Source organism: Notolabrus celidotus, chromosome 16 (genome assembly GCF_009762535.1).
Source record: "Notolabrus celidotus isolate fNotCel1 chromosome 16, fNotCel1.pri, whole genome shotgun sequence".
NCBI lineage: Eukaryota > Metazoa > Chordata > Actinopteri > Labriformes > Labridae > Notolabrus > Notolabrus celidotus.
The window spans coordinates 30,487,197-30,501,597 of record NC_048287.1 but is presented as its reverse complement, the minus strand read 5'-3'; the positions used below and the strand labels follow the sequence as shown (position 1 = coordinate 30,501,597).

The 14,401-nt window shown below is 42.3% G+C and overlaps 1 protein-coding gene across 2 annotated transcripts; it reads left to right on the top strand.

Annotated features, from left to right (window-relative positions):
• The first annotated feature begins 1,256 nt into the window (after positions 1-1,256).
• Positions 1,257-13,664, top strand: si:ch211-171h4.5 (sialoadhesin). 2 transcript variants are annotated; one of them, XM_034705056.1, is made up of 12 exons: positions 1,257-1,312; positions 1,567-1,626; positions 1,715-1,923; positions 3,339-3,492; positions 3,615-3,775; positions 3,893-4,046; positions 8,797-8,936; positions 9,029-9,164; positions 9,522-9,621; positions 11,435-11,453; positions 13,164-13,241; positions 13,350-13,664. In XM_034705056.1, the coding sequence occupies exons 2-12, from the start codon at positions 1,581-1,583 to the stop codon at positions 13,470-13,472; spliced, it is 1,320 nt and encodes a 439-aa protein (XP_034560947.1). In that variant the 5' UTR covers positions 1,257-1,312; positions 1,567-1,580; the 3' UTR covers positions 13,473-13,664. The 2 variants fall into 2 exon arrangements, with proteins under 2 accessions (XP_034560947.1, XP_034560946.1); XM_034705055.1 differs by having other exon boundaries at positions 3,890-4,046.
• The last annotated feature ends 737 nt before the right edge of the window (positions 13,665-14,401 follow it).

Sequence of the window (14,401 nt, the reverse complement as noted above, 5' to 3'; positions counted from 1 at the left end):
ATTAGAATAACAGACAAGTAAGAGAAATTGATACGATAACATTTAAATAAAAATGGGATGATGCTTTTTCCTAATTCCTGTCTTTCTTTTTTTCTGTCATTCTTCCCCTCTTTGTCTCTCTCTCTCTTTGTTTCTTTCTTTCCCTTTTACATCATTCTTTCTCTCTTTGTCCCTTTTTGCTTTCCTTTGTTTCCTTTGTCTTTGTTTCTCTAATTGTGTCTCTTTTTTCATTCTTCCTGTCTTTGTCTCCCTCTTTGTTTCTTTCTTTCTCTTTCTTGGTTTCAGTCAGTTTTTCTTTCTTTCTCTGTTTTTTCTTTCTTTCTTGTATTTTATTTTGAACTATTGCATTAATAAAGTAGGTTGAGTAAGTCAAAGTCTTTCTTTCTTTCTTTCTTTCTTTCTTTCTTTCTTTCTTTCTTTCTTGCATTAATAATAGAAGGTTGAAGAAAGTCAAAGTCTTTCTTTCTTTCATCCTTCCTTCTTGAATTAAAGTTTATTTTGCTGAAGGAAAAAAAGAGGCTGCTGCTTGAACATCATCTGGTCACTTGGTGATGCTTTTATTTTGTAGGGGCATAACAAACTCTGTGTTTTTTATGATCTGGTGGTCGGAGGCCTTGTGACTTATTGTGATGCTCGGGCAAAGATCTGTTCCTGAAACTCGTCTGAAAACAAAGAGGGAAGGAGCATTTCAGTCCGGATTTTATTTAGTCTGAAACACAGTGATCCTGTTTTATGTTTCCTTTACGCACCAGGCTGGTTGATTCTTTGAAAAGTGCTCTATGAATAAAGATTAATATAAATCCTGCCTGAGGCCTCACTTCAGCCACAGGGGAGGAAAAGAAGCTGCTCTGAACTCTGACTAACACCAGAAAGATTATGTGTGATTAAACACAAACACAGGAGCTGAAGATGCAGATGAGCTCTCTGCTTGCTTCAGTGTGTCTCCTCGTGGCGCTCTCTGGTGGCTCAAACGTGCACGTGAAGATGTGTGTGTTTTCAAGAACATGTCCTTCATGTATATCAGATTCTCCTGCTTATGCTGCCCCCTGGTGGCTCAAAGTCACTCTACACTTCTCTCTGTGTGGTTCTTTGTAAGATGCACGTTTCCTCTCTTTTTTCATGTACAGATTCTGTTGTTTGTAACTCTGCACACGGCCTCCTGTCATCCTCAAACTCACGTGTAAAGAAAGAGAAAAGTTTCCCAAGCTCTGTTGCAGAATGAGAAGCTTTCCTCATTCTTCCTCCTTTTAATTTCATTCCTCTTTCACTGAGCAGACATCAAGACGATCAACTGCGTCTCATCACTCAGCAGGTTTGGATCCAGTTAATAAATTAAAGGAACTGTTTTTGATTTAGTAAAATGTGTAAATGATTTATAAAAGCATCCAGATGGAGTTTAATGTCAGGTTGTTCCTGCTTTAAATCTCTTTTACCATTTCCTGACTGATCGCTTTGTGACGTTTGGCCTCATCGTAGGAATTAAACTCTTTCATGTGAAGACAATCATGTCATTTTGTTCTCTCTTTCTCTCTTTTAATTTGTCGTTTAAACATCTTGGATTAAAAGACTCATCATCTAACATGGGCGTTGGCCTGGTGGTGTCATTGCTCGTGTCTCTGATGCAAGGTAGGTAGTTCCCTGATTGCATGTCGGTGGAAGTGCATTTATTTTTGTTATCCGAGCATCAAATCAAAGCTTCTCTCTGCCCCTCCAGGTGTCTCCTGTAAAACCTGGGATTTGATGCTGCCTAAAAGCATTGTGGGTATCGCTGAGTCCTGCATCACTGTCCCATGTGGTTTCAAGGTTCCTAATAATTTTGAAAACCAGGTCCAAAATTGCACAAATGGAGCCATTTGGAGGAAAGAAAAAATGTTTGGTCCTCTTGTCTTCAGTGGATCCAACCCCCTCCACAACAAGATACAGGTCCGTCCTTAATTTGGTCTTTAAGACAAAGAACTCAGGACGCTTATCGTAAGCACGTTAAGTTAAAGCTGCCATTCGTAGTGTTTTAGAGGAACGTTGTGCAGGATTGAGCAGAACAGACTTAGTACACATGGAATATAATGTTCGTAACTATGTTTGAATCAGAGTATAATCACCTGAAGATATGAATCAGTTTTGACCAATCAGAATCATTCTATTCTGTTCCATTCTGTAGTTCTCTGCTCTGTTCCATTCTGTAGTTTTTTGATCTGTTCCATTCCTTTGTTCTTTGATCGGTTCCATTCTGTAGTTCTTTGATCTGTTGCTTTCCGTAGTTATTTGATCTGTTCCATTCTGTAGTTCTTTGATCTGTTCCATTCTGTAGTTCTTTGATCTGTTCCATTCCTTAGTTCTTTGATCTTTTCCATTCCTTAGGTCTTTGATCTGTTCCATTCTGTAGTTGTTTTATCTTTTCCATTCTGTAGTTCTTTGATCTGTTCCATTCTGTAGTTCTTTGATCAGTCCCATTCAGTAGTTCTTTGATCTGTTCCATTGTGTAGTTCTTTGATCTGTTCCATTCCATACTTCTTTGATCTGTTCCATTCCATACTTCTTTGATCTGTTCCATTTTGTAGTTCTTTGATCTGTTCCATTCTGTATTTCTTTGATCTGTTCCATTGTGTAGTTTTTTTATCTGTTCCATTCCGTAGTTCTTTGATCTGTTCCATTCCGTAGTTCTTTGATCTGTTCCATTCCTTAGTTCTTTGATCAGTTCCATTCCTTAGTTCTTTGATCTGTTCCATTCTGTTGTTCTTTGATCTGTTCCATTCCATATTTCTTTGATCTGTTCCATTCCTTAGTTCTCTGATCTGTTCCAGTCCATAGTTCTCTGATCTGTTCCATTCCATAGTTCTTTGATCAGTTCCATTCCGTAGTTCTTTGATCTGTTCCATTCCGTAGTTCTTTGATCTGTTCCATTCCGTAGTTCTCTGATCTGTTCCATTCCATAGTTCTTTGATCTGTTCCATTCCGTAGTTCTCTGATCTGTTCCATTCCATAGTTCTTTGATCTGTTCCATTCCATATTTCTTTGATCTGTTCCATTCCTTAGTTCTTTGATCTGTTCCATTCCATAGTTCTATGATCTGTTCCATTCCATAGTTCTTTGATCTGTTCCATTGTGTAGTTCTTTGATCTGTTCCATTCCATAGTTCTTTGATCTGTTCCATTCTGTAGTTCTTTAACCGTTCCATTCCATAGTTCTTTGATCTGTCACTTCTCCATGTGCTTTTCCTGCAAACACTGAAGCCTGCTGATAGTCGATTGGTCAATAAAACGCAACCTACAATTGTTCACCAATGGGAAACCAGACCCCTTCTTTAAATACGTCTCTAAGACTTCTTCTCTTTCTTTTAGGGGTTTATAGCTGGGAACTTAAAACAGAAGAACTGCACCACTGTGTTCCAAAGCTTCCCGGGGAACTACAGCAACGAGTACTTCTTGAGGCTGGAATGTCCCAGGGACTTAAAGTTCACTTTCCAACAAGGAGTCACCATCAGCGCTCAGCCGGGTATGAACCGAGGAAGTGATCAGAAGCAGAGTCACTGAAGTGGGGCCATTAAAAAAGCGGTGCCCAGAGGATGAATCATAGTGACTTGGTTTCTGTTGTGTCATTATAATCTCACCGAACAGACCCGCCGCCCCCTCTGCTGCCCCCTGTGAAGCAGGTGGCAGAGGGAGACCTGGTGACTCTGCAGTGTTCAGTCCCGGTGTTCTGCAACATCCTGCCCCCTCCCTCCCTCACCTGGCTGCCCCGAGACATCACCTGGCAGGAGGAGACACAGCTGCAGGAGGTGAGGTATCACTGATTCATTCAGTAAAGACAGATCTGGATGCAGTTAAACTTGTGTCTCATTTTATCTATGCAACCTGCAAAAAGCATGACTTGATCTTTTATTTTAAAAAAGCAGAAGTCTGATGGACAGACGGTCATCACGTCCACAGTGACCTTCATCGCCTCGGCCACTCATCACAACCGGAGCGTCACCTGCTGTGTTTCCTACCCGCTGACAAAAGGGGGCAGGACCAAGCCATCTGCAAGCGCACAGAGACTCACCATCATGTGTGAGTTTGTGTGTGTGTGTGTGTGTGTGTGTGTGTGTGTGTGTGTGTGTGTGTGTGTGTGTGTGTGTGTGTGTGTGTGTGTGTGTGTGTGTGTGTGTGTGTGTGTGTGTTAGTATGACGTGCAGAGGTGGAGAGAGAATATTTCAAAGTAACATTGCACAAACCCAATCATTGCACACAAACATAGGCGGTCAGGATTTCTGCATAGATATTGATGTTGACATTTATGTCCTCATTCAGCTCTCCTTCTTTTCTTTGACGTTGATCCGCCGTTAAATATAAATGATGCAAATGTCTCGGCTTTGAACGTTGTTGCATTATTTCTACCTCTTGCTCCACTTTTCCCTCTCAGAGATGGTTGGGATCCAGTAGGTCCTCAGACCAATTTACCTGGTGAGCATGTTTTTGGACTATGCAAGGAAGCCAGAGTACCTGGAGAGAACCCACACATGCACAAGGAGAACATGCAAACTCCACACAGAAAGGCACCTGACTCGAACCCACAACCTTCTAACTTTGAGGCAACAGTGCCACCCACTGCACAGCCCTGCAGCTACTGTGCAGCCTGTAGGTTTAATCATCAGAAATGATTTGACATTTAGCAGTTAACAGTTTAGCATCAATGACCAGCTAACCTTCAGGGTTCATGTTGCCTCGATTGCTCGGTCCTGCCGTTTTGCCCTCTATAACACCAAGAGGGTCAGACCCTACCTGACAGAACACGCAACACAGCTCCTGGTTCAGGCTCTTGTAATGTCACAAATTGACTACTGCAACTCTCTACTGGCAGGCCTCCCTGCATGCACAGTCAAACCTCTACAGATGATCCAGAACACAGCAGCACATTTGGTCTTCAACCAGCCTAAGACAGCTCATGTCACTGCCCTGCTCATTTCGCTACACTGGCTTCCAGTTGCAGCTCGCATCAGATACAAAACTCTAATCATGACTTACAAAGCAGGAACCAAAACCGCTCCAGTTTACCTGGAACCCCTCATCCTGGTCTACTGCACCCCTTCTCGCCCGCTACGCTCAGCCTCTGAAAAGCGCCTAGTGCTTCCAGCACACAAGGCCTCAAAATCACTAGCTGGACTCTTCTCTTCTGTTGCCCCTAAATGGTGGAATGAATTGGCCAACTCCATTCGATCTGCAGAGTCCCTCTCTACTTTCAAAAGACAGCTAAAGACCCAGCTCTTTAGGAAGCACTATGCACTTAGCTAGACTGTTCTCCACTGTTGTCCCCAGTGGCAGATCATGTCTTCCTGCTACAGTTGACTCACACTGTCCTGCTCTACTCTGGGAATCTGGGTTCAGGTCTGGAGTGACCCAGCACTTGGTACTTTGGTCATTATTGTGGTGATGTTAATTGTTGATGATGATAATGGAAGGTCTTAAGTGGTTTGGTTGCTTCATTGTAGATGTTCCTTACTTACTTTTGTGCATTGCCTTTACACTGCTTGGCAGTACCTGCACCCAAATGGACTTGAAGCACTTTGTTCCTCTTACTGATCTTGTTTCCTCTTGTCTAGATCTTTGCTTGTGTTGTTCTTGTTCTTGTATGTACGTCGCTTTGGATAAAAGCGTCTGCTAAATGACATTGTTACATTGTAACAGTTTAAATATGCCGACTTAGTTGGTGTCAAGTTTGCAAAAAGACCACAAAACAGACTGGGTTTGTTGGGATAGAACTCTATTCCCCAGAGAAGGCAAACAATGACAAACAAAAAATATGGATCTTGACTTGGTAACCTTTAAAATAAGTGCTTACTGATTAAGAGTTTTCTCCACTGTAGATGTCGCACAATACTGCCCCCTTCTGCTCTGGAGAGGTATTGCAGGTGGGATTCCTACCTAAACCCTTTAGGTTGTGTTGACATAAAGCAATCTTGGAGTTTTAAGGAGTTTTTTCATGTCGTGTTAAAACTACATGATTAAAAAATGTTGAACCACTAAACATGAATTAATATAATAGAAGTTACATGTTATTCTTATGTTGATAAAACAGACACCCATGTTGCTTTTTTATAGAATAAAAACACTAGTCTATAAAATGATGAGACAGAGAGTTACAATATGAAATTTATTTTAGGAATCAATTTCAGGACAACACTAAGGCTCAAAAAGGATTAAACAACATGATAATAAGAGAAGCATGGCTTGCCTTCAGACTTTTATGAGGAGATAATCTGTGTCAGGATCAAACGTAGGATCAAACACGCTGCTACAGGAGGTAAAAGAAGCAAGCATGGAAACTCCACAGCTCTTAAAAATGCTGAATGTGTTTTTAATGTATCTGCACTAAAGAATGAATCCAGTGTTTCATCACTGGAAGAAGAATTACTCACTATAAAGGTTAAAAAAAAACATCAGCAGAGTGGAATAAAACATCATTGTCTCCCTCCTGAATAACACCCAGATATATCTGAACGATGGATTTATCATCCTCCATTATAAACTTTAGCTGACACTGATTTATGAGGCATTACTCTGATGAGTGTGTCAGACACAGCAGAGGGAGCTCAGACACACCGTCGACTTGTTTCAGCTTGACTGGACGGAAGTGCTGAATGAGTGTTTGAAGAGCTGAGCGTGTCTGAACTCGGTGCAAGAGGAAGCAAAGAAGCACCTCAGTGTGTGAGAGGCTGCACGCACAACACGACCTTTGTTACCAGTGTGTTTGTGTTAACGGGAAAAGGAACCACAGTGTAGAAAGACTTAAAAGTAGAAAGGTGAAGCTGGGACTTGAGTGATCTTATCTTTGACCTGCATGTGCAGCGTCTGTCTCCCCCTTCTGGCAGCAAGGGGAATTACAAAAACATGAGTCCCATCTCTGCTTTCACTGCTTTCAAATCTAGAAAATGCAAACCAACAGTTTCACATTATTTGTCCATGACATGTCAATCCTTCCTTCAGAGGCTCTCTTTCGTCATCTTGATCATACAGTGGCCTAGCGCCCCCTACAGGCCTGGAGCACTTTAGTTTTATGATTTCATGTGTTTTTAAGCTTTGTATTATTCGTGTGTTTGGAGCACGTTTGGTGTCCTTGCAGCTGTTTCAGCTTTTTGCAGCACAATTTGACTTTTGCATGAGTTTTTAAAGATGCACCATTTCTGCATTTCTACATTCAGCCCGTTACAGATTGCCTGCCATCTTAAGGTTCAAGGTTCAAGGTTTCTTTATTATCCCCGGGGGGCAATTTGTCCTTCAGTCAGCGGTGACACAAACAGAACAGTACAACACCAACATCAAAACATTCAAGACGGTAACAACAACAACAACCACAGTAACAACTGGAAACAACAGTTATGCGGCATTGTTAAGCAGACTAGCTGCTGTCGGTACAAAAGAGTTGCTCTACCTATTCGTCCTGCTATTCGGCATCGCAAATCTTCGGCCTGAGGGAAGCCGGTGAAATTCAAGAAAAAGAGGATGGCACGGGTCAGCCACGATGGACCAGGCCTTGCTGAGGGTCCTGGCTCGGTGGAGGCTTGACATGTCAGGCAGGGGTGTGCCCGCTGATGTGTCCACTTCCACATCATCAATAAAAACAGGGGGAAAGGCAGTGGGGGTCTTCTTAAAATCAATGACGAGCTCCTTTGTCTTCCCAGAATGTATCCTCAGAAAAGAATTATTGCATCAATTTGTAAATTCTGCCACCACAGGGCCATGGTCCGGGTTGCTATTGTTGAGCAGGGATACAATCACAGAATCATCGGCAAACTTGACGATGTGGAGTCCTGCATGTTTACTCTGACAATTGTTTGTGTATAAAACAAATAATGTCCCTCCTTCAGCTCTTGCAGAGCAGTCAATGCCAGCTGAAGAATAAAGCGTCATTACTTGTGCACCAGGGTGAACTCAAACATTAAAAATTCCACCAGATCCGTCTCTGATCCATCACAATACTGGATCTGATAGGTTTCTATTCCAACTTCCACTGGATCCGCTCAATCTCAACAGAGCAGATGAAGCAGGACAGGAAGTCAGGCACCAAACCAAAAAGGAATTTTTAGAATGAAACACTCTGTGTTTTCACCAGATCGTATTTCACTTTTTAAAGGTACTTTATTAATTCAATTTTTTCACTTGTGCTATTTATTATTTTTTTGGACGTGCTACACACACAGTATATGCATCCAATCATGCACACACATGCAGTGAACATGCTTAGGGAGAGATGTCAGAGTGAGGATGCTGCCATCAACCAGCGCACCCAGAGCAGTTGGTTCAGTGCCTTGCTCAAGGGCACCTCTGCAGTGCCCAGGCAAGGGAACCAGCACCTCTCCAGCCACCAGTCCACTGCCAGTCCAGTCCATGCTGGGACTCGAACCGGCGACCCTTTGGTTCCCAAGCCAAGTCCCTATGGACTGAGCTACTGCGGCCCCCAACTTAACTAACTTAACTTAACTACAACAACAACCCGTCATGATGAGTGGAGCCAGGCCTGGAGTAAACAGGTCAGAGGTTTTCAGAGGACCAGAAAGACAACATGGATGAGGACAGGAGGAGGAGAATCCTGGATTCAGTGATTACCACGGGGGGAAAACCTCGGTCACATGACTCCAGATGGACCGGACACAGATCTGGTGGAAGTCTGATGTTATTGATTGTGATACATAATTCTGCAGGAGCCATTCATGCATTATTCCCTGAGAGCTCTAATCTCAGACATCCAGTAACTTCAATGTTTCGTTGTTTAAGGTGGAAAGAAGAGAAAAGAGACTGAGTAACTCTCTCTGCTTCTTGACAGATGCTCCTCGATCAACGGTGGCGACAGTCCACCCGTCTGGTCCGGTGTCTGAGGGCAGCATTGTGACGTTCACGTGTTCCAGTGATGCAAACCCACCCGTGAGCCTTTACACCTGGTACAGAGGCGACGAAGAAGGACAGGTAACTCCTGGTGTCACATGTTTAAAGGAGTCACTGATTTCACTGCAGTCATCTTTATTCAAGTGTCCACGCTTCATGTCTCTTCCTCACAGCTGAGTAAGAGGGCTCAGGGAGAGATGCTGATCCTTCAGGTCAGACTAAACAACAGTGGGCTGTATCTGTGTGAAGCTCAGTCCAGGAGAGGCTCTCAGAAATCCAGACCCGTGTCCCTGCAGGTCGGAGCAGCAGGTCAGCATATCTCATCACGCTCATGAATCATCATTACTCTGGAATCGTTCTGCAGCTCCTGACTTATGATTCAGACACAGATCCATGGTGAATCAGCAAACTGCGACAGCATTAGCAATTCAGATTCAAATGGCATGACCATGATTCAGCAGCTGCAGGAAAAACACAACAGAATGTAAACAAGGGAAAGTTTACAGAGGAATCCAGAGCAGCAGTGACTGCTGTTGATGTGATCATGATTTAATACATCATAGAAAGTGTTCTCAATCATGATTTCTGTCCTTATAGTTCATGTTTATCACGCTGATTTGTGAGGAAGAGGAGATGATTGATTGTCATGTTGGATTCTGTTTTCAGGCGGTTGTATTTACACTCTGGTTGTTCCCTGCGTTATATGCGGAGTGCTGTTCGTCCTCTTGATCCTGACGGTCGCTGCGAGTGTGAACAAGTATCAGAGGTAAGCGTAACACGAAGCCAGTTCCACCTTTTCTTTCTGAGAAGTCAGGAAATTAAATGTCACGAGGGGGAAATCTAGCTTCCACATAGTGAGAACTCAAACACGGTCAAAGTTCAGTTCACACGGACTGAAATGAACTTCAGTAGAGCCTCCTGGGCTTCAGGCTTCGGCCCTTGATTGTTGACCTAAATGACATGAATTAATGTATTAAATCATTGAATCATAGACAGATATTAAGTGTACAAGCCAAGGAAGTCTGCAGCTTTAAAAACTTAGAAACACACATCTAACTCAGCTGAATATTTGGCGAAAGGATTCGTACCAGTTTTGATTTTGATTTATTTATTTAACCAGGTGAGTTAATTGAGAACCAATTCTCATCTGCAATAACGACCTGGGCGAGAAGGCAACACAGGTGGCATGACAATAAATAAAAGACAAAACAAGAAACAGAGAGGACATACAGAGAGACCTAGAGACAGAAGAATACAATACAAACATATGACAGCAGTGAACAACTTAAAAGCAATTTAAAAGCAAGTGCAGTGATGTTGAGTTATGGGGTGTATTAGGTTTTTGAAAGTGGCGAGTGGAAGGAGAGAGGTCAGCTTCAGGGATTATTGCAGGTCATTCCAGTCATTTGCAGTGGAAAACTGGAAGGAGGTGCGTCCAAAGGACGTCCTGGTTTTGGGTGTGATGAGTTTGATAAGGCTGCTTGAGCGCAGGCTACAGTTTGTGCTGTGAAGTTTGATTAGTGACTGTAGATATAACGGGGTTTTACCAGTGAGGGATTTGTAAATTAATAGAAACCAGTGTGTTTGTCTGCAAGAGTGGAGTGAAGGCCAGTTCAGCTGAGAGTACAGGTGACAGTGGTGAATGGTGAATGGGGCTCCAGTGATAGCAGCTTGGTAAATGACATCCAGTCTGTGAAGGAGAGAGTTGGAAGCAGACCTGGAGGTTATGTCACCGTAATCAAGAATAGGGAGGACTGTCATCTGAACCAGAAGCCCTTTACCAGAGTGTGTGAAGGAGGATTTGTAGAGATAAAGAAAACCAATACGGGATTTGACCTTAGTGTGTTGATGTATGCTTCAAAAGAAAGTTCGCTGTCAAGCCAGATCCCTAGATATTTGTAACAGTCAACAAACTCAATCTCCGACCCATCCAGGGAGGAGATTTTGACGGGGCTGTTGGGCAATGGTATGTAATCCTGTTGGGCTCAAGCGGCAACCTCCAGTCTTAAAATATGAAGCCCATGCAAAGTGCTCTGCTCATGGTGGATTAAGATGAGATCAGACTGAGTCCTGTCTGTAAGATGGGACTGGATCTGATCCGGTCTTGATGTTGGGTCTTTGTTAATAATAGAGCATAGAGTACGGTCTAGACCTGCTCTGATTGGAAAGAGTCTTCAGATGACATTTGTTGGGATTTGGCGCTATATGCTTCAAATCTGATTTCAGCTACAGTAAACATGACACTCTGTAACTCTTGATACAACCAGGTCACACAACAGGGCAGAAGAGAGAGAGTCCATCATGTTGTAGCTGAAAGAGTCCACTGTGAACTACCTGTACCATCACAGAAACATGAACTCTTTCCAGCATCTGTAAACGATGTTTGAGTTTGACTTTCAAACTGCAGAAACCTGTCTCCTCGGTGCACAGACGTTACCAGAGCGTTGTTTTTTTTCTGCAATCATTCTTGTAGTTATTGAAATCCAGCAGTTTGAAAGATAATTATCAGACACTTGAAATCTGTGTTGTTGAAGCGTCTCGGTCTGACATTCCTCCTCTGTCTGTTTCTCTCCTCACAGTCTCTCCAGGAGGTTAAAGGTAAGAGAACATTCTTCTCCTCAAACAGTCACTGACAGACAGTCAGACATGAAACGCTCTCACACAGTCAGTCTGATAAGAAGCTTTGACATCCTGTTGTAGTCACGGTCTCGTCTCGCCGACATCCTCGACCGAAGGGAGCAGAAAGCTGTGATGAGTAATCCTGAAACACGCAGGACGTCACTCATCTTTTCAGAGAGAGTCTGAAAATGTTAGTTTTGTCAATTAAAGAAGAGGACAACATCTTTCACTGAAAACAAGCTGGAGAAAATTGAACATTTAACCACGGACGTGTAAGATTCATTCATCTTTATTTGACAAAAAAACAAGGAGCTTAGGAGGGAGGCATGCTAGTTGTAGGCTGTCTTAATAAACACAAAGGTCGGTTTTACTCCCCACGTCTGCAGATTTGAAGATCTAGTGGATGATTTTTAGTTTTCATGGAAAAGTGCTAGCGCTAGTTAGCATAGCCACATAGCTACATGTTCGTCGCTGTGTACCAAGACACACGTCGACATGCTGACAAATAAAACAACAAGAAACACTAAATCTGTGACCAATGGTTCAGAAAGGTCCTGCTGCAGGCGCCTCTCCGTCAGGATCAGATTCTGGATCAGATTCAGAGGGTTGAAGTAACGCGGGTCTGTGAGCAGCCGTGTATATTCAGCCAACATGTAAACATTAGATCAACGTGCTGAGGCCACACCCACTTCCTGAGGGGGCGTGGTCAGAGAGAAAACAGACCGTTCTGAGCAGGTCTGAAGAAGAGGGTTGTTTCAATCATGCCAAAATCTGATTTCAAAGTGTTTTTTTGAGCAATAAACTTTAAAGACATGTTTTGGGGACCTCTTAGACCGATATAGTTTGATGAAAAAAGCGTGATATGTCACCTTTAAAGAAGAGCGTTCAAAAAATGAAAGAAAATACGCCCCCTAAGCTGACGAGGTCACGGGATGGCTGAGAGAAGCGGGGTCACTCCCCTCAGCTCTCCTTCAATGGAGAGGAAGAATTTAACCCCCTATTCTTCTTCTTTTAAAAGGTGAAACTACAAAAGGCATGCTGGGATATTGAGGCATTTTCTCAAAGTATCTCTCTTTAGGCCTCGTCCTTCCATGAAGTCTCCTGCGATAGCTCCCTGCCCTTCCACATGCCTACATGGAAGGGCAGGGAGCAAAAGGTAGCAAAGGGGAGGGCAGGGGCAAAATCTAATGTCGCACGTCAAGACACAAATTTTCACAAGAGGGAGGGGGGGTTCCCACGCCACACTAGTCTGTTGTTATCAAACAAAGTTGAGCTGGCGGGCGTTGAATGGGGAAGCCGGTTATGCTGATGCGGGCAGAGCTAACTTCCTGCTACAACCCATAGCTGGATTCAAGTGACAGACCAAGTTTTTCACAGCTCACCAGATGATCTTCCTCCCTCTCTGTCCTCACAGTGAGCTCCTGTTTAGTCCTGATCCACCCCATTAGGCTGGTAGAGCACACCTCCCTTCTCTTTCATGTGCATATACAAAAAGGCCAAGGCAGGGAGAGCATCAGCAAAGAGGGAGGTGGGTTGTAAAGTGGTTTGCAGGGGGAGCAGGAAGAGAAGGCAGGCTGAAGCAGTTTAAATAGAACACACAGTTTGCTGATGTTCTGTAGGCCGAGCTCAGTTTGTGGTCAGTCCAGCTTACATTTATTAAATATCTCTCCCTTTCTTGGACTCTATCAGGAGTTTGAGCAGCAGGCAGAAAACACATACACTGATCTGAGGAAACGCAGTGTCGACGCTGACTACGACCAAATCCAGGTGTGTGCACACTTCATTTTTAATTCCTGAAATTAAAAATCTGTGTATTTTCTTGGTATAATAGTGTTTGTTGATATGTCTTTTCTCTCCTGGTTCTTCAATCTGAAGCGGCAGCCTGAGATGAAGACTTCTCCGGATCTGTGTGACTACGAAAACATGACAGGAGTGAGGATTTCTGAAGTCAGCAGCGGCCAGAGCGGAGAGTTAAAGACTTCAAGAGAGCAGCTGTGAAAGCTTTGAATCACAACATTTTACATCCTGCTTTGTTTTCATCCTCCATGTTCTCTACCTACATCTTTATCAGTAAACTTTATGAATGTAACGTGGAGCTGTGCAGTAAATCTACAGCACAACAGACACTGATCTCTGTTTTTTTAATGACTTGAGCACACACGGTTAAATAAATTACTAAAACACACTTCACACAAGTCTGCTCGCTCACTTCAGGAAACCTTTTCTTTGCTTTTACTAATTGAACTCATATATCTTCATCAAGGAGCTCAGTCCTCCTCCTGCAGCTCCGTCCTGCTCCTGCAGCTCCGTCCTGCTCCTGCAGCTCTGCACAGAGAGACGAGTAATGAGTCACACCTGTGGAGACACCTGTGCCAATCAACTCAATCAACAAGCAACCCTCTGCTCTCTCTCTCTCTCTCTCTCTCTCTCTCTCTCCCCTGCAGCTGAGAATAATAAAAAAGATTAGAATTGATGGGACTTATATAGCACTTTTCTAAGTACTCAAAGTAGCTTTATATGAAGTGCAAAAAAACAAATAAATAGATTAAAAAAAGACAAAAATAAAGAAATAGAATAAAATACAAATTAAAAATCAATTAAAAATAAATAAATAAGAATATAGTAAATAAAAAAAACACAAAATAAAAGCTGAATACATAAATAGTAAATAGGAAAATACAAAATTAAAAATAAATTTTAAAAATACAAAATTAATAAAAATAATAAAAATAATCAAGCAAAGTCAAAAAATTTAAATAAATAAAAAACGAATTATTAAAAATAAATAAAATACAAAATAAATGAATAAAATAAATAAATAACAAATAAACAAATAAAAAAAGAATAAAATGAATAAAGAAATAATTAGTAAATAAATAAAAAATAATATATACAAAAATAAAATTATATGAATAAAACCAAAAAAT